The sequence below is a fragment of the Lacerta agilis genome, chromosome 12, assembly GCF_009819535.1.
Source record: "Lacerta agilis isolate rLacAgi1 chromosome 12, rLacAgi1.pri, whole genome shotgun sequence".
Taxonomy (NCBI): Eukaryota; Metazoa; Chordata; class Lepidosauria; order Squamata; family Lacertidae; genus Lacerta; species Lacerta agilis.
In genome coordinates this window covers 49,591,719-49,612,459 of record NC_046323.1, presented here as the reverse complement: position 1 = coordinate 49,612,459, position 20,741 = coordinate 49,591,719, and the positions used below count along the sequence as shown (strand labels likewise).

Here is a 20,741-nt window from a genome sequence, read left to right as displayed (position 1 = left end):
AAAATAACATTCCTGCACCAAACGAAGGAAACGGTGAAACTGGCACACAAAGGCCTTCCTATAATTTTGAAGGAAAATGTCACCAATGCACTTTGTATTCTTTAACTGCAGCCAGTCGGGTTTTTTTGTTTGTTTGTTTGTTTGTTTTGTTTTTTTGGAAATGCATGGAGTGTCTGTTCCTTTGGGTGTTCAGACCTTTTAACCTCGCCCCAAATAAATTCAGACAAGACTCAAATTTTGCTTTGGTTTTTCGCAGAATTTAGGCCACAACTTTATTGATTACAGCAAGTGATTGGTTGCGAAGAAGAAGAAGAAGAAGAAGAAGAAGAAGAAGAAGAAGAGGAGGAGGAGGAGTTTGGATTTGATATCCCGCTTTATCACTACCCAAAGGAGTGTCAAAGCGGCTCACATTCTCCTTCCCTTCCTCCCCCACAACAAACACTCTGTGAGGTGAGTGGGGCTGAGAGACTTCAGAGAAGTGTGACTAGCCCAAGGTCACCCAGCAGCTGCATGTGGAGGAGTGGAGACGTGAACCCAGTTCCCCAGATTACGAGTCTACCGCTCTTAACCACTACACCATGCATAGACTCTGGTTTGACTAGCTTCCTGCTCCGCAGGTAGCGCTGACCCAAGGTTCCACCATAGGTCAGCCAAGGGAAAGCAGAAAGCCGGGAACATGCTCTATCCACCACCCAAATGTCCCCCTGGACTCAGGGGTTGACCAAACCATCGAGTCCCTGGATTCCTTTAATGGAATACCCTTCGCATAGGGATGGCTAGAGCGTTCTCCCATCCTATCACCTGAACCAGAGCCTATCCACAACCTTACAAGTTGTGATGATTTGCTACGCGGCAGGTGAAACCCAAATGGCAACAGCTAATCAGCCAAGTGGGGAAAATTCCTGCCGTGCCCCTTTCCCAACGACAGACGACGGCATAGCAAGGTCAAGTGCACAAGCCCTAAAAGTAGGAAGAGGTAGGCAGGTGTTCCGATGCACGCACCGAAAGATGAAGCTCTGGGTCACGTGCTTGGATATTTATAGGTCCCTCGATCCATTTAGCCTGCGTCCCATTGGCCTGATTGAACCCTGCATCGAGGGACCTACCGATTGGGTGTTGTGGCCGTCAATCATACCCACCCACAACACAGGGTTTGGTCGCCAGGTCTCAACACAATATGTGCCCTCTTTAACGGAGGACCCGATTTATTGTAAATGGAGCCTTACACTGACTACCGAGAAGTCCCACTGTATTCAGTGGAGCTTACTCCCAGGTAACTGGGTAAAGGCTGGGCAGCCTTACACTGCAATCCTAAACATCTTTACTCGGAGCTAAGTCCTGCTGAGTTCAATAGGATTTACTCTCTGGTACATTCCTGATCATTCTCGTTCCTGATCATTGTCACAGTTTCTGTTGTTGTTGTTGTTGTTCAGTCGTTCAGTCGTGTCCGACTCTTCGTGACCCCATGGACCAGAGCACGCCAGGCACGCCTATCCTTCACTGCCTCTCGCAGTTTGGCCAAACTCATGTTAGTAGCTTCAAGAACACTGTCCAACCATCCCATCTTCTGTCGTCCCCTTCTCCTTGTGCCCTCCATCTTTCCCAGCATCAGGGTCTTTTCTAGGGATTCTTCTCTTCTCATGAGGTGGCCAAAGTACTGGAGCCTCAACTTCAGGATCTGTCCTTCTAGTGAGTACTCAGGGCTGATTTCTTTGAGAATGGATAGGTTTGATCTTCTTGCAGTCCATGGGACTCTCAAGAGTCTCCTCCAGCACCATAATAACAACAACCAGTTGTTGTTGTTGTTGTATCCTGCCTTTTCCCCTGACAGGGACTGAAGGCAGCTTACTGCTCAATTCCCCCCCCCACTTCCATTTATCTGTTGACGGTATTGTACACGATCCCCTCCCTCGCACATTTTGTCTTTACAACAACCCTGCGAGGTAGGTTTGGTGGAAAGGTTGCAATTGGCTCAAGGGGGCTGATGTCAATGTGTGTATGATGTCTTTGTGTGTGGGAGATCAAACCCAGCAGAAGCTTCCCAATGGAAAAACAGGATATCCCTATTTTCATTGGAGAAAGGTTGGAGGGTACTCTGCACTGTTTGCAAGCCATCCACCAGTTTAATTAAAGTCGTACCTTGGTCGCCGAACGCCTTGGAATCTGTATGCTTTGGTTCCCGAACGACCGAAAACTGAAAGTGAGCTTCCTGCAACCATGCTTTGGTTTCCGAATGTTTTGGAAGTCAGAAAGACTTCCAGAACGGATTCCATTCAAGTTTCAAGGTACGGCTGTACTTGCAATTCCTCCAACATAACACTGCCGTGGGTGAGGAATTATAATGTCCCGGTGACTCACAGCTGCCCGTCTCGTGTCCGCTGCCACTGCCACCAACGCTGCCATTAGCAGATATGCCGCTTGCAGATGGAGGGGGCACTTTGCCAGGGAGGATTCCCTTGCAGGAGAGCTGTAGCTCAGGGGTAGAGCATCTGCCTTGCATGGAGAAGTTTCCAGGTTCAATCCCCCAGAAGAACTGGGGGGTCTTCCCTGCCTGAGATCGTAGAGCACCTCTGCCAGTTAGCGCAGGCAGTGCCTCTGTTCCAACCATGGCAGGTTTAAAAATGGTATGCCATTTTCAAATGCTGCTCCCACCCGCCGCCGCCACATAAAGATCCTCTGCAAGAAGAAATCTAGTTCCTCAGGAACAAAGATTTGATTGTGGCTCTTGTTGTAAGAATGTTAAGTTCTTTCATATATATAATAATTGTTATTAATGTACCAAACAAATAAGGCCACATGTCGGAAAACAGCACAGGAAGACAGGCCTCACTCCATTTTGACTCCTAGCTGGCCAAGTGTTTTCATCTGCAGGGAGGAGGTGAGAAGTCTCTGCCTGAGTGCCAGATGATGGGCCATTTTCCTCACAAAGGACAGCCGTTAGCCCTACCGGCCAGGGCAGGAAACCTTTCGTTTTGCAGAAATGTTTGTCTGGGAGGGATCAAGGAGAGATGGCACAGGTGTGGAAAATTCCCAAGTTACCTCCTCTGACCCTCCCATTTTGTGATGTAGCTCTGATGTATCTGGGGGGGGGGGGTCTTGGGTTACACCTCTTCTGTGATTGGATGCTGTTTCTGGGGGTGGGCTAGACTCCAGGAGGGATTTTGAAATGTCTTTATAAGAGCATGTCTGCATTGTTCTGGGTCTTTCCCCCAGAAAAACACCGCTGTTGCAACAGCTTCAATAAAGATCAAGCTTACTAGCTGTTTTGCTTCTCAATCTTCTCTGGTTGGCCTCTGGTTTTGACTCCTATCAATGGAGAACCTGCAAAGGACTTTGCAAGCGCTCTTGTGTACGCCATAAGGGAATAAGGGCAGATTTTTGCTTATTACACTCTCAAGGAATTGCCGCACTCCTTTATGCTACATAAGAGGCAGGAGGCATCGTTCTTGTTTTCTAGTGCAGGGGGGCTTTCAAGAACTGCATTTCCGCACCTTTATAAGAAGCCTAACCATTTTGGTGTGGGTTGTTGTCCCTCACCCAGCTGCATGCAAAGCTCTGGCCTCTTTCTTCTCTCTGTGGCCCAGCTGCAACCCTGCCGATTCCATTGCGCTCATTTCTATTGCACGGAGTGGTTCCTTGCCAGGTGGTGTTTCCCCAGCAAAACTGGGTTTTCTTACCCAAGCTCCTTGCGGGCTGCGCTGCTGAATCCGGCGGATGCCGTTTCTGCAGGCCTAGCCATGGCCCCAGTAATCTTTCAAGCAGCATTGTTTGGCTTAGACAAAACAACTGGGTCGTTTTCGCCTCTCTCTGCTTTCACTGCAGCTGGAGCTGATCTGATTATTCCGTAACAGATGCCCGTCTCGCCTTGCATATTTTTGCCCTGGGACTGATTCATTTCCTTTCCTGGCAGGCTGGATCCATTGCTTAATGTGCTCAGTTCTTGCAGAATTATGATGGGCTTCTCTCTCTCTCTCTCTCCCTCCCTCCCTCCCTCCCTCCCTCCCCCCAGATGTCTTATTGACACCAGCAATTATATATTAACAACTGGCATCAGCACCATGCCAGGAAAAAAAAAATCTCCTGCCTTTCTTTTCCACTCATTACGTTTACAGAGAGCTGCCTTATACTGAATCAGACCCACTGGTCCTTCCAACTCAGTTTTGTCTACAATGACTGGCAGTGCCTTTCTGGGGCACATGGAGCCCATATGGAGAAAGAGGAGCAACCAATGTTCAGGACTAAAAGTGATGGATAAAGGTGATCATTGGTGCAGCTCAAATTAAGGAGGTTATATTATATCTATATATTATTCATCAATCCAATTTGTTCAGATATCGCTGTATTTTTACCCTTTGTTTTCAGTATTTCCACTTGGCACTTTAGCATGTTTGTGAATCCAATGGTTATCAGCTCATTTCTATTCCAGTAAATTTGGTTTTATAGTCATAGCCAGTTTGTGGTGTTGTTGTTTTGTTTTGTTGTATTATTTTCACCACAATTGATACTTGTGTATATTATTTATAGGTTATTGAATGGACCTCAGAGCAAGTTCTCTGACCTTTGTACAGAAGGCCAGCTTCTGCCCACAATCACATAGCCATCTCTCTATCCTGATAAGCAAGGGATATTATCAGAGTTCAAGGGCACCTTGCCAGTGAGGGGAGGGTTCAGAAGGCCAGATACAGAGATGTGGAGGGCCACAATGCGATCCTGGGCCAGAGGTTTTCCACTCGTGGTCCAAAGGTAGGATAGAATTGGTGCAATTGTTACAAGGCACAAGGAGGAGGTGTTTCACAGTTCCGGGAGGAGTCTGAAATGCAATTTGCGTGGCCAGGCGGAGTCCCCCAAACCCCATGCAGCCCCTGAGCGGAATAATGACACAAGACAACGTGCTATGGGATTAAAATTGGCCACTACTTTATTAAGATTCAGATGTAGGAAGACCTTGGCTCAGGCATTGGGCGTTTATCCTTCCCAGCCCCCCAGCCGGGGATCTGGGTAACTTCAGGGTTATCCAACATGTGTGGGGATTGGGCTAAGTCTGGAGAACATGTGTTCAAGCAAATAGCCCGCCCCCCATTTGCCGCCGTTGGAGGGGGAGGGCAATGACAATCTCTGGGCGTATGGCCAATGCCTTCCCCCAAGCCCCTTTAATGGGAACCCTGTTATTGCTGCTACACTGGGGGCATGGAGTCACCGCCCCACGCCCCCCATTTAGGAAGATGACTAAAGGATTCTGCCCAAGGCCTGCAACCGCCAAAGTTGTGACGAATTGCTACGGGAAAGGCGAAACCTGCCAATGCAGGGAAATTCCTTTCCGGCCCTTCAACAGCGGCCTTGACATAGCAGCGCCTGCGTACCTGTGGAAAAGAGGTTAACCTGTAAAGAAAGCGTTAATTGAGTGAGTGGGGGGTGGGAGAAGCTCTGGAGCCGACTGCTGCTTCTCAGGTAAGCTACACCCTCTATTGTGTACTGTGTGGACCCTCCTCCCACCTGGCCAATCCCCCTGGCAACACCTCCCCAGGCGGGATTGGCAGCTGACTGGGGTAGGCAGAGACCACAGGTATCTTGCCCAGGAAGGTGGTGCCAGTCCAAACTGTCAGGTGCTGCTGTGGGATCTAAGGGGGCTGCACACGACCACGCAAAATGCGCACCCCATTTGATGTGGGGAACGGTCATTGCAGATCCTGCCTGCTTGTTCAAATGCTGAAGAATGCAGAGGAAGAAGATTGGCTTGGACAGCCGAGAGAAACACGGTTAGCTCCATTTCTGGTAACAGAAGCATCCCAGCTCCAAGGAGGTGTTTCCCCATGTGAGACATGGCCTGATGGATGAAGGCAAAATAATATTTATCAGCATTAGCCTCTACCTTACAATGGCATCTTCCTCCTTCAATGAGCCAAATACTGCAAAGTTCTCCAGTGCTGGGGGTGCGGGGCAGGAACCATCCAAGTGCAATACATTTTTCGCAACAAGAGGATCCTTATGAACAAATTTCAGGTTCTCATTTTGCTAATCTTAATTAAATTAAAATTAAAGCTATGGTTTTCCCAGTAGTAATGTATGGAAGTGAGAGCTGGACCATAAAGAAGGCTGATCGCCGACGAATTGATGCTTTTGAATTATGGTGCTGGAGGAGACTCTTGCATGGACTGCAAGAAGTTCAAACCTATCCATTCTGAAGGAAATCAGCCCTGAGTGCTCACTGGAAGGACAGATCCTGAAGCTGAGGCTCCAGTACTTTGGCCACCTCATGAGAAGAGAAGACTCCCTGGAAAAGACCCTGATGTTGGGAAAGATGGAGAGCACAAGGAGAAGGAGACGACAGAGGACGAGATGGTTGGACAGTGTTCTCGAAGTGACTAGCATGAGTTTGGCCAAACTGCGGGAGGCAGGGGAAGACAGGAGTGCCTGGCATGCTCTGGTCCATGGGGTCACAAAGAGTCGGACACAACTGAACGACTGAACAACAACAATCTTAAATAGCGCAAAGATTTTGCACGGTTGATCTTTCTATTTAAATGCTTTGAAAACTATGGATGGCATCCAACTAGGTTTTGCTCACAGCTGAACCATTGTAATGGGCTAGGGGGTTTCAATTACAAGGGGTCTACTTTGAGTAAAACTTATTTAAGCACCACCCAACATTTCCTAGTGAGCAACGTAGATATCAAATAGCAGGGGGAAATCTAACAACAACAATCCTCTCTATTTGGATACTGGCATCTAGAAAGGTGTGTGGGCATAATATGGGCACTCTTGAACTTCTGTTCCATTGAGTCTTTGTAATGTCAAGTGACCGAGTCAAATTCTTCATCAGTTTGGCTTTGCCTTCTTGTGTCTGAGGTGCTTCCCCCCCCACCAAAAAAGAGGGAAAATAAGTTTTCTGTACTGATTAGGAACCAATCCCACAGACCGCCTCTCGAAACAGACGCCAAAGAAAGATTTCAGAAATGGCAGTGGTTGGCAACAATTCCTGCTTGGAAGAGAAAAGGGAGCCACAGGGATTGTCATTGTTTTGTTTCATTTCGAAGGCACCAATATCTCCTTAGGAAGCGTGGAGCTTTCTCTACTCCAGAGGAAAGTCAAGGCTGCTTGGTTATTCACACTCTTAGGCCTCAAAAGAGACCTTTTGTGTGGTTTTGGGGGGATTTGTTTTGTTTTTGAAAAAAGAAGTTTCTTTCCCAATGAATTTCTCTTCCACAAAGTAACTGTACTGATTTCAGTTTGGGCAAGTCCCAGAGAAATTTGGCCACAGTCTGGCAACTGCCCATGGCTTGGCACACTCCGCCATCTGCTCTCCAAGGTTCAGTAAGAGAAGCAAATATTTGGTTGCTGAGGGTTCCTTTTACCTTGTACCTGGTTAAAGTTTGTGGGCATTTAACTTTAGAATAACACACCGGCATGTCGGTCAAATTGCTACAGTTCGTAATGCAACAGGCAGTGGGCTGTGAAAGGAACAACAGAAAACCGGGGCAGAAGCGCTAGCCATATAATTTGTTTGTTGATTTTGAAAATATTGATATACCGCTGTATCGTAAAAATAAAAATCACAGCGGTTTAAAACAATATAAAAACGTAAAGCCAAAGAATGATATCATACATACAAAGTTAAAAACAAGTTAAAAGCAAAGAGATATTAAAAGCAGACATCAATAAGCCATATTGGGAGATGCACTCATAGGGCTGGCAGAATGGAAAAGTTTTCATCAGGGATTTAAAAGTTGGCACAGAAGGCACCCGTTGAATCTCTAGTGGCAGAGAGTTCCATAGGACTGGGCCAATGACGCTAAAGGGCGCCATTTCTCATTGTTGTCTAGCAAGCCTCCCCAACTTGGGGAATGACCAAAGACACTCCAGCAAATGATATCAGAGACTCAGCTGAGGTATAAGGGTTCACCCTAGCCTAGACCTAAGTTGTTTGGTTTGTTAATTAATACAATTAATACCTTGAGCCTGGCTCAATAGTAAATGGGCAGCCAGTTCAGCTGCTTTAACAAAGGGGTCCCACGTTCTCAACCCGAAGCAATCTGGCTGCAGAATTCTGTGCCAGTTGGACTTTGCAAACTAGACCCAAGGGCAACCCCACAAATAGTGCATTACAGTAATCTAGTATCAAGGTTCAATCAGGAAAAATAACACAGTATTCCTCACATCTGAATGCACCCAGAAACATCATCAGTCAGCCTGGGAGGGGAGTTTTAAAAGAAACAAACCCTGAACTTCCCCCGATACTGCATCTGAGCCAAATTTTCACTGCCGCCTCAGTGCTTCATTCTGCACCCTTCCCAACTGTACGTGGCCAAAAGATGCATTTTCGCCAGACAGCAGTCAGTGTTCTGCAGCAGTCAGTTCTAAGCAGAGGGTTGCAAACACTTCCCAGAAAAGGACTTGAAAAACCCCACATCTCTGCCAAGCATGTTTTCCTCCATTTTCCCTGTGCCATGAGGGAGCATTTTGTTTTCCAAATGGCAAAGTGAATGAATAAATCCCTCAGTCCTCCTTGTTCCATCTGCATGCATTATAGAAGCTGGTCGGCGAGTATGAAAAAGGCTGTGTATATAGATATATATATTTCAAGTTAGCAACGAACAGGAATGGAGCAAGAATTCTCTTTGGTCCTCCTGTTAATATGAACTTGCCTACCGTATTTTTCGCTCCATAAGACACACTTTTTTCCTCCTAAAAAGTAAGGGGAAATATCTGTGCGTCTTATGGAGCGAATGGTGGTCCCTGGAGCTGAATTGCCCAGGGGCCAAAAGCAGATTGTGCTTTTTATTTTACAAAGAGAAAAGGGGGTGTTGAAAGGACCCAGCTCAGCAGCTGATCAGCAAGAGATCGGGAGAGAGATAAGAGTCCCGGCTCCCTCTCAGCCCCGCCCTCCTTTGTTGAATGTGCTGCAGAGGGAGGTTGGTTGTTTCCCCAGCAACATGTGACTGGCTGATTAGATTATCTGTCTGGAAACAGTAGAAACTGCTCCCTTTCCTTAAGATTTTTCAGAAATGTGAGTTAAACCCCATAAAAATGGGGCTTTTCCTCTTTGCTTTTCCCCCTTTTGCAAAAGGAGCTTTGCTTTTCCCCCTTTGCAAAAAAGCTGCAAAACGTTTAGCTGATCCTCAAAAAAAACCCAAAAAAAACCCAGGGCTTTTCCCTTTGCAAAAAAAGCTGCAAAACTTTTAGCTGATCCTAAAAACAACAACAGGGCTTTACCCTTTGCAAAAAAGCTGCAAAACTTTTAGCTGATCCTCAAAAAAACAGGGCTTTTAGAGGAGGAAAACCAGAAAAATATTTTTTCCCCTTGTTTCCTCCTCTAAAAATGAGGTGCGCCCTATGGTCCAGTGCGTCCTATGGAGTGAAAAATACGGTAATTCATGCTTCATGAAGCATATATGTGAATTTAAAAAAATATTGATGGTTTGGATCGCCCCTGACCTCTACTGGGTGTTATACCAACCCACCCTCCATCTCTGCTTAATGTGAAACATGGGGCAGCATGCAAAATATTATGGTTTGAAGGGTTTGGGGGGGAGGGTCAGAGTTTTGTTGATTATAGTTAATAATTGCCAAAAGGTTAGAAAAAATAAAAAGGGGGGAAAGAAAGGAAATGGGAGAGAATGAATCGATGACAAGGACATGCGGGGAATGGAAGAGAACAAAAATACACAGTTATAGGTAGGTAGCCGTGTTGGTCTGCCATAGTCAAAACCAAATAAAAAATTCCTTCCAGTAGCACACCTTAGAGACCAACTAAGTTTGTTCTTGGTATGAGCTTTCGTGTGCATGCACAGTTCTTCAGATACACTGAAACAGAAGTCACCAGACCCTTATATATAGTGAGAGGGCGGGGAGGGGTATTACTCAGAAGGGTGGTGGGAATGGGTGATAGGCTGATAGCTGTGGTAAACCTGTTGGCGACTGTTAACGACTGCATTTGGTCTTACAAGGAAAAGCAAGGGGTGAGAAGGTTCAAAATAAATTTGTCGTGTATAATGAGATAAGAATCCAATGTCTCTATTCAGACCAGTTGCTGAATTGCAACTCATTACCAAACTTAAAACCACGGAGAGACCTGGTCTGAGACCTCAGTTTGTCAGTTTTGATGTTTTGAATCATTCCATAAAGTTTTTCATATTGTATCTGTTTCTGGTCATCGTGCTGCTTTTGATATTGCTGTCTCCAGCTGCATAAGCAGGAACTCTCCAAGGTCTTAGCCAGCCAGAGGCACTGTCCCAATGGCCCACAATATAAGCCAGATCCAGCTATTCCTTTTTGTAGTATCAAGTAAGCTGAGGGGGGGGGATGTTTTTTTCCGCTCCCAGCTGGGAGCAATACATTACGCACAGATTACATTTGCCTTAGTGGGTCATGAATAGGGATCTGTCCATTTCCCTCCATTGCACCTTTATCCTCCTCTTAAATTCAGTTTTTCACCTTTCCACATCTATTGATGCATTTTTTTTGTAAGCGATTCCCCATTTGCGGAATGCTTTCCCCAACCATAGGACAATTTTTTTTTTGTCAATTTGTGTGTGTGTGTGTTCTTATTTTGTAATTTTCCCCTTCATGGATCACTGCCTTGTCGTGGCGAAGGGGCTCGAATAACTCCAAGAAGCTATGAGCTATGCCTTGCAGGGCCACCCAAGACGGAGAGGTCATAGCCAAGAATTTAGACTAAATGTGATCCACCTGGAGAAGGAACTGGCAAACCAGTATTTTGCCAAGAAAACTCCAAGGATATATAAAAAAGGAGTAGTTTTGAGAAGAAAGTGAGAGTTTCCAAGGCATGCTCTGGTTCATGATGTCACGGAGAGTCGAACACGACTAAGACAACTAAACAACAAAATTTTGTGATTTTATCCTGTGAACTGCCCTGGGATGATGAAGAAGAAGGATTTGGATTTGATATCCTGCTTTATCACTACCCGAAGGAGTCTCAAAGCGGCTAACATTCTCCTTTCCCTTCCTCCCCCACAACAAACACTCTGTGAGGTGAGTGGGGCTGAGAGACTTCAGAGAAGTGTGACTAGCTCAAGGTCACCCAGCAGCTGCATGTGGAGGAGCGGGGACGCGAACCTGGTTCACCAGATTACAAGTCTACCGCTCTTAACCAATACACCACACTGGCTCTCACACTGAGATCTTTGGATGAAAGATTGGATGATTGATTGATTGATTGATTTGACGGAACCCCTTATATGGGATTTGTATATAAATTTTCCCTTGGGCTCTTTTTGCTGGCCCATGTAGGACCAGCATGGATATTTCTTCCTGTGAATATCTGACGCTTTCCCCCCTTATGGCTTTGATAGGCTACCACTAAAACGAGGCTGCATTTTAAGCTGCATTTTGGAAGAAGAGAAGAAGAAGAGTTTAGATTTGATATCCCGCTTTATCACTACCCGAAGGAGTCTCAAAGCGACTAGCATTCTCCTTTCCCTTCCTCCCCCACAACAAACACTCTGTGAGGTGAGTGGGGCTGAGAGACTCCAGAGAAGTGTGACTAGCCCAAGGTCACCCAGCAGCTGCATGAGGAGGAACGGAGACGCGAACCCGGTTCACCAGATTACGAGTCTCCCGCTCTCAACCACTACACCACACTGGCTCTCTTTAAACTGTATTCTAACTTATATTTTAATCAACTGTTTTTTGTTTTGTTTTTTAAATGTTTTTACTGTATTTATATTCAGTGTTAGCTGCCCTGATCCCGGTCTTGGCCAAGGAGGGTGGGGTATAAATAAATAAAAATTATTATTATTATTATTATTATTATTATTATTATTATTATTATTATTATTATAGCCCACATTGTCTACTCTGACTTGGAAGTGGTTCTCCAAGGTCTCTGGAAGAGGACTGGTCATATTCGCCAACTGATCATTTTAGCTGGAGTTATCAGGGACTGAAAACTGGGACCTTCTGCATGCACAGCATGTGTCCTGCCAATGCACCCCATAGAGTCGTAGAACTGCATCAATAGGGGTATAGCATCTAGATCAAGGGAAGTAATAGCGCCACTGTATTCTGCTCTGGTCAGACCTCACCTGGAATACTGTGTCCAGTTCTGGGCACCACAGTTCAAGAAGGATACTGACAAGCTGGAAGGTGTCCAGAGGAGGGCAACCAAAATGGTCAAAGGCCTGGAAACGATGCCTTATGAGGAACGGCTTAGGGAGCTGGGTATGTTTAGCATGGAGAAGAGAAGCTTAAGGGGTGATATGATAGCCATGTTCAAATATATAAAAGGATGTCATCTAGAGGAGGGAGAAAGGTTGTTTTCTGCTGCTCCAGAGAAGCGGACACGGGGCAATGGATTCAAACTACAAGAAAGAAGATTCCACCTAAACATTAGGAAGGACTTCCTGACAGTAAGAGCTGTTCGACAGTGGAATTCGCTGCCAAGGAGTGTGGTGGAGTCTCCTTCTTTGGAGGTCTTTAAGCAGAGGCTTGACAGACATCTGTCAGGAATGCTTTGATGGTGTTTCCTGCTTGGCAGGGGGTTGGACTGGATGGCCCTTGTGGTCTCTTCCAACTCTAGGATTCTATGATTCTAACTAGGGTCATCTGGCCCAACCCCCTGCAATGCAGGAATCTCAGCTAAAGCATCCATGACAGATGGCCACCCAACCTCTGCTTCAAAACCTCCAAGGAGGTCTACAGCGTCCCGAGGGAGTCCAATCCAACAGCTCTTGCTGTCAGAAAGTTCTTCTTGATATTTAGTCAGAATCTCCTTTTTTTGTAACTTGAATCCATTGGTCCGAGCACACGACAATAAGCTTGCTCCATCTTCCATGAGTTCCTCCCTAAACCTCCTACTGCATGGCACACTTCGATCCTCCGTGCTTTTAATGAATTCTTAATTTGGTTCTGTTCTGATAAGACCCAAGCTGGGATTTATATGCAAACCTTGGAGAACCGAACCCAGGCCATTCTTTTTCTTCCCCCTTTCTTTTCGGTGTCACAATTGTCTTTGTTTCCGCACTTCCTGGTTTTATCTGAGTCCGACACGCAAGGCTGCCAGAGGACAAAGAGAAAAATAAACCCCTCCCCCCCCCAAACGGCAGTGTTATGAAAGATGATGTTTAATCTTAACAAAAGAACCGGTAGGCAGCTGTTGCGTATCAGGAAGACAATGGAAACTTCCTTCCTAGTGGGATTCATTAACATTGTTATTTTCAAGGCATGCAGGGCTATTATTAGCGCTGCCAAGCCACCATGAAGCTGTTGGGGGGGACCTGCGCCATCTTCCCTACAAAATCGAGCGCAGGAGGAACCAGTTCTGCCGCATTTCCAGAAAAAGCCACCTGCGCACAGCTCTGATTGGCTAGCCTCTGTGGCATCATAGAGCCATTCCCCCACTCCCCTGAGTAAGTTGTGTGTGTGTGTGTGTGTGTGTGTGTGTGACCTCTTTGAAAGAGTTGTAGCTGTGCAAAAAACTTTACTTGGATCAGGGCCCCCAGAAAAACCATTAGAACATGACTTTTCAATGGTGCCCCCCTGTGTGTGGAATGCTGTCCCTAGGGAAACATTGAGACATCTTAGTGCACTAGTGACAATGTTGAGACATCTGAGTGCACTAAGTAAGGCCTTTGGTAGTTAAGGTATCCAATTTTGTGGTGCCCATCTTTTGGTGGGGTGGGGTTAGGGCTAGTTGTTGTCTGTCTTATTGTGGCATTGAACTTTTTAGGAATCTTGTATTGCACTTTCTGAGTTTTGTTTAAAAAGGCTTTGTATTTTATAAGTTGCTCTGTGTCGGGGCTGGTTCAGCTGCAGGTCAGCACGGAGACTGAGAGACGATCAGTAAAGCGGATTTTTTATTCAAGGAAACAGAATACAAACAGAGAAACTTATGGGCAAGGCTTGCCCCAGTAAAGCAGGGGCCAGAACCGACGATTCGGGCCTCCTGCTTCCCCTTATCTCTTCTAGGTAGACTTTCCCACTTTGTATGCAATCCCGCCCGTGTGTGCTGATTCCTGGATGTAAGAAGACTGCTTTATGGTGATGCAAGACAGCAATTGGAATAAAGCCCTACTTAAAATACAGTTTGACTCCTGAGTGCTTCCGCACATCACAATGACGCAGCTCAGCACCTGGTCCAGCATCTTGTTCTCAACGTGGCCAACCAGATGCCTGTGGGAAACTCAGAAACTGGACACGAATGCAAGGATGCTCTGCCCACCTGCGATTCCCAGAAACTGGTACTCAGAGGCATATTTTCTCTGACAGTGGAGGTAATAGATAGATAGATAGATAGATAGATAGATAGATAGATAGATGATAGATAGATGATAGATAGATAGATAGATAGATAGATAGATAGATAGATAGATAGATAGATAGATAGATAGATAGAGATAGATAGATGATAGATAGATGATAGATAGATAGATAGATAGATAGAGAGAGAGAGAGAGATAGATAGATAGATAGATAGATAGATAGATAGATAGATAGATATAGATAGATGATAGATAGATCAGATAGCCTTGCTTTCCACATTGTCTCTGACAGTGGAGGTAATAGATAGATAGATAGATAGATAGATAGAGATAGATAGATGATAGATAGATGATAGATAGATAGATAGATAGATAGATAGATAGATAGATAGATATAGATAGATAGATAGATAGATAGATAGATATAGATAGATGATAGATAGATCAGATAGCCTTGCTTTCCACATTGTCTCTGACAGTGGAGGTAATAGATAGATAGATAGATAGATAGATAGATAGATAGAGATAGATAGATGATAGATAGATGATTGATTGATAGATAGATAGATAGATAGATAGATAGATAGATAGATAGATAGATAGATATAGATAGATGATAGATAGATCAGATAGCCTTGCTTTCCATATTGTCTCTGACAGTGGAGGTAATAGATAGATAGATAGATAGATAGATAGATAGATAGATAGATAGATAGATAGATAGATAGAGATAGATAGATGATAGATAGATGATAGATAGATAGATAGATAGATAGATAGATATAGATAGATGATAGATAGATCAGATAGCCTTGCTTTCCACATTGTCTCTGACAGTGGAGGTAATAGATAGATAGATAGATAGATAGATAGAGATAGATAGATGATAGATAGATGATAGATAGATAGATAGATAGATAGATAGATAGATAGATATAGATAGATAGATAGATAGATATAGATAGATGATAGATAGATCAGATAGCCTTGCTTTCCACATTGTCTCTGACAGTGGAGGTAATAGATAGATAGATAGATAGATAGATAGATAGATAGATAGAGATAGATAGATGATAGATAGATGATTGATTGATAGATAGATAGATAGATAGATAGATAGATAGATAGATAGATATAGATAGATGATAGATAGATCAGATAGCCTTGCTTTCCATATTGTCTCTGACAGTGGATGTAATAGATAGATAGATAGATAGATAGATAGATAGATAGATAGATAGATTAGATAGCCTTGCCTTCCATGCATTTGTCGAATCCTCTTTTCAAGTCTCTTTCAAAGATGGCCGGTACGGCATCCTGCAGCAGCGAGTTCCATAGTTTAATTATATTCTGCATGAAGACCTACTTCCTTTTATCTGTCCTGAATCTACCAACATTCAGTTTCATTGCATGTCTGGGAGTTCTTGTGTTGAGAGAGAGAGAGAGAGAGAGAGAGAGAGAGAGAGAGAGAGAGAGAGAGAGAGAAATATATCGATCCATTTTCTCCATGCATAATTTTATTAAACTCTACCATTGTTGGCAATCCATCTGTCTTGGGAGACAGTGGAAGTGTGGGGCTTCGGAGATGATGTCAAGCCATCGGAGAGCTACCATGTTGGAGAGTTGTCTTCTACCACTCCATCTCTTAGTCACCTTTTCTCTGACCTAAAAAAAATCCCCAGGACTGCCATCTTTCCTCCTAGGGGGAGCCACTTCCCTGTATGGGTGTTGTGGCGGTTATGAAGATTTGAGTGTTTGCTAAACTGAGGCGGAAAGGTCAAGTAAATAGTGCCAGAGTTAAACTACAGAGAGTTTGAATCAAATTCTCGCTTTTGCCATATAGCTCAGCTCACTGGGTAACCTCAGAACACTCCATCTCGCCTACCTAACAGGGCTGAATTGAACTACTCCAGAATGCCTTGGGAAATGGATGTTGCTCTTGAAAGAGAGATAAAGGAAAAATTACCATCGTATCTTTTTTCCTGGTTACTGCTGTTTATTGAGGATTTAGGACTGAAGTGTCTTTTCCCAGTACATTCTTCTAACTTAAATTCATTTGTAGAAATCCAGTTCAGATTATCCCCGTCTATTTTTTTCCTCCAATATTCCTAAACTGGGATAGGATTGCATTTTTCGTTGCTGGTGGGATGTCAGATTGGGGGAGAAAGGAGGTTTCCCAGCCTGCTCACAGGTCCTTATGATATCCAGTGGACACAGTTGGTCCTTTTGAGTATTAACCACTTTCAATTTTAACCTGAGGATTGTCATCTGTCCAGTTTTAATTTTAATGTATTTGAATTAATTTTGGGATGCATTTTAATCGATTGGCTGCTTGTTTTTTATGCATATTGTATTATTTATATAATGTTAGCTGCTCTGAGCCTGGCTCCAGCCTGTGAGGGCGGGGTACAAATAAAATTCTTTATAATTATTAAATAAACTTGCAAATCTAATGAGTTCAAGCTAATGCACAACATCGTTGCTATAAAACCCATCCACAAAATGTTGATACTTTATGTTAAGTATCCCTCAAAGCAAACGTCTGAACAATAAAAGAATTTGGAAGTTTTAAATTTATGAAAATTTGTGAAAATATTTGATTTATTCTTTAGACGTATATTCTCTTTTCTTTATGCTGGCCTCCCCCAACCTGGCCCCATTCTGATGTTTTGGACTACAAATCCCATCGTCCCCTGCCATGTTGATTGGAGCTGGTGACTGCTGTCATCCCAAAGCAGGTTGGTGGGGCTTTGTAATATGGGAATGTACAGATACAGTTTACATACATGCAAAACTATAAGGTGTAAACATTTATTGGGAGTCGGTAGCGTTTTTACATGCAACAGAATTAATGGTGAAGAGGAATGCGTGTTAACAGACATGAATAAACCTGGGCTGACATTAATTACATACAATAACGTTTACTGGCACAGCCCACCGGGGCCATTATCCTGCACAATATAGGGGAGCTTTGAAAAACCAATTGCGTTAACCCCCACTAATTTCAATTACGCTTGGCTTGGGGAATTTCCTGGTAGCTGGTATGCTAACCTTTGATCTCCAGGGCGATCGGCCAGTTCGTGGCAAAAATTATACCTGGCCCCTGCCAACGTTTCGTCAAGGTGTGGCTTTGAAAATAAATAAATTGCCAGCAGATGTCTGCAAAGGGAAAGAGAAGTCCTTTCAAGTTGCAAGAAATAAGAGATATTTCATACTTTATAGAGCGTTATGCCTGTGTTTTGGATTTTGTATGCAGCGACATGCATATAATATATAAACGCATGTTATTTGTATGTAAGAGTATGCCAAATCAGGCAGACACACTCCACAAAGGTAGACTCCTTGCACCTAAGTAACACCAGGGCTTTTCCCCCCCAGCTGGAACTCACCAGAACTCAGTTCCGGCACCTCTCAGGTGGGTGCCATTGCCACTATAAGGAAACAAGGGAGGTGTTCGTGGTGAGTTCCAGCACCTCTTTTTTCTGGAAAAATAGCCCTGAGTAACACCAACTTCCTTCTGAAGCCTGTTCATAAATGGGTTTTTAAAAAACAAGCCACTTCTGGTGTCTCAGACACTTTCTAGAGATCGGCACAATCTGCGGCATATCAAAATTGGCCCTCCGTGTTCGAAATCTTCTCACCAGGCACTTCCATTTTTCATTTCTAGAATTTGGCAGGTGAAACCTCTTCAGATATCCCTTTCTGACTGCCTGTAGGCTGTCCACGTGGGCTTCATTGCAATATGCCCATCTGCTGCAGGAGAAGCCAGTCCCTTTGGATTAAGAAATCTAAACCTGGGCTTCCAGAATCATTACTGCAAATCTTCTTCCTAGCTCTTTCACACATATATATATAGTACAAAATATAGCCATCTCTTCCCCCCCCCCCCCGCCACCATTTGTTTTGTCTCGCTGTGCAGCCACAGATTTAAAAGTCTGGAAAGAAAAGGCACGAAATAAGAGGAGAAAAACTCTAATGACTTATAAAATTTTTGGGAAGAATTGCTTGTTGCTTTACAAAGAGTCTATAATACTGATAAAAATCTTCAGAGATTGGTTTTGTTTGTCTTCTTCTTCTCCTTCTTGTCTCGGTACGCCTCTACTTTGGTTTCATCTCCACCCTGGAGTCATCGGCGTCGAGATCGTATTCCTCCACATGGCCACTGGTCCAGACCTTCATGCGATCGGTTACGTCGCTGCTCCTAGGAGCCAGGATGAAGTCATAGATGAGGGCAGCACTGGCCCCTCCAATCAGCGGGCCAACCCAGAAGATCTGAAATGCAAGGTCAACAGAAGATGCATTTGTCAGAGCAGTTCACAGAGAAACATCGCAATTTAGCAATCGGTTATTTCAGAGGCGTCAGCGATTATCTCATTTCCACCCCCTCCCGGTTCATCATTTCCTGGCAGTGAAGAGAGGTCCTCAAACTGTCTCCACCCAGGTTTTTAGAGAAGAAGATGAATAGTCAATAGGTGGTGTACGGTGAGCAGGAACTAAATGCAGGTGATTAGTTCTGGGTTACACCAGCAGGGAAAAGAAGCTAAGAAGATCTGACTACTTTTAGTTTTGCACATAGCTTGGTAACAGCACACTGCTAAGTGGTTTGTTTCCCTTTTTAATCCAGTCTCTGTGTTTTGTTTTTTTGTAATATTGCAAACTGTAAGATCTCCGGTTCGTTGCTCATGAGTAACCAGCCGATTCCGTTGCTTCTTTTCATAGTTTTATTGTGGAAAGCTATTTACAGAGCAAAGCTAACAAATACATGTCCGTATCATCCATCAGCAGAATCCGGGAGTGCCCCTTTCCGGTTACCCCCCCCCCAGCAAAAAAGACGCAGGGTGCAGAATCTCCTCCTTGCCCTACGTGGCACCCCTCTGCGCAATTGGGGTGACGGAACTGGCGTGCCACCCTCTGCGCCCGCTGGGCACAAAGGCTCTCTCACGTCCCTAGAGCCTTCGCAGCCCATTCCCTGAGAAACCTCCCCTTCCCCGCTTGAGGTCTCATTACTGCCCCCACTGGATGAAGAAGTGCTGTTCCTCAGGTGTTGTCAGGGCTCTCTGTAACATCCCAAACCCCTGTCACCCCCACTTCGTTGTGCCGAGGACAGTTCCCTGACACAAACAAACAAACAAACAAACAGGTGTGTCTAGTCCAGGGGTCAGCAACCTTTTTCAGCCGTGGGCCGGTCCACTGTCCCTCAGACCTTGTGGGGGGGCCGGACTATATTTTGGAAAAAAAAATGAACGAATTCCTATGCCCCACAAATACCCCAGAGATGCATTTTAAACAAAAGCACACATTCTACTCATGTAAAAATACTAGGCAGGCCCCACAAATAACCCAGAGGTGCATTTTAAATAAAAGGACACATCCTACTCATGTAAAAACACGCTGATTCCTGGACCGTCCACGGGCTGCATTTAGAAGGTGATTGGGCTGCATCCGGCCCCCAGGCCTTAGTTGGGGGACCCCTGGTCCAGTCCAACCCTCCTCAAATGCAGAAATCACAGATAAATAATCCCTGAGAGATTGCCTTCTAACCTCTCTTTTAAACCCCAGTGAAGCCTTCCAAGGCTGTCCATTCTACTGTCTAACAGCCAGAACGTTCTTCCTAATGTTTAGCCAGAATCTCCTTGTAAATTTAAATCCACTGGTTCTGGTCCCACCCTCTGAAGAAGCTGAGAGCAAGTCTGCTCCACCTTCAGGGCCAAAGCCCTTCAGATATTTGAAGGTGGCTATCATACCTCCTATATGGGCAAGGCCTGCAACCCACAAACAGCAGGCGGAAATGGCAACCGACAGTCGTAGCAGAACTCTCCTCTGCTTCCAGCGCATACCACAAGTGGCATAAACGGTACCTCCGCAAACGGGCATCCATTTTCAGTGTTGAGACCTGAAACTTACCCAGTGATTGGTGAAGTTAGTGGTAATCAAAGCGGACCCGAAAGATCTTGCAGGGTTGATTCCACAACCAGTATAGTCAATCTAAGGTGAGTAAAGAGAGAGCGAGAATCACAAGGAGGCAGGTTTTCTATCAGGTATCGGCAGTCTGTTGAGGGAACCTGTCCGTCCCACAAATGCAAGCGGGTAGCAGTGCTGTCAAGTATCCCGTTTTCCCCGGGATTCTCCCTTATTTCAAGCAGTTTCCCGCTGCTCTCCCTTATTTTTTATTTCCCTTAAATTTCCCGTTTTTAATGGAAGCAGCTCCTCCCCTGCTGGCCAGGGACTGGGTGGGAAGACCTCGCCTACTTGGGGAGAAAAGCCTCAGCCCTCAAAGCAAGTGGGAGCCATTCCCCATGCTTACAGGGGGGTGTATTCCTCCCCCTGCATCAGCCCCTATCCGTTGCCGCCGAGCCCCTCAGCCGGCCTTTGAGCAGCTGCTGCTTCCTGTCCTGTTTTGATGGGATCAGACAAGAAGACGATGGGGCTCCATCGCGCAGAGCACATGGCTGCCCTCCTCTTTGCTCCACTCCGAGCCCGAGCCTGCTTGGAGTTTACATTGCTGCTCCGCCCACTTTTGCTTCT

At 45.0% G+C, this 20,741-nt stretch overlaps 1 protein-coding gene across 1 annotated transcript in view; it reads right to left on the bottom strand.

Moving 5' to 3' along the window:
• Nucleotides 1-18,192: 18,192 nt before the first annotated feature.
• The window catches only part of AQP1 (aquaporin 1 (Colton blood group)), a 35,312-nt gene continuing 32,763 nt past the window's right edge, over nt 18,193-20,741 (bottom strand). Inside the window, exons 3-4 of the mRNA XM_033165181.1 lie at nt 20,121-20,201; nt 18,193-18,488 (exon numbers count right to left, since the gene is read on the bottom strand). Of these exons, the coding sequence (XP_033021072.1) occupies nt 18,315-18,488; nt 20,121-20,201 (255 nt within the window). The 3' untranslated portion in view covers nt 18,193-18,314. The remainder of the gene's footprint in view (nt 18,489-20,120; nt 20,202-20,741) is intronic.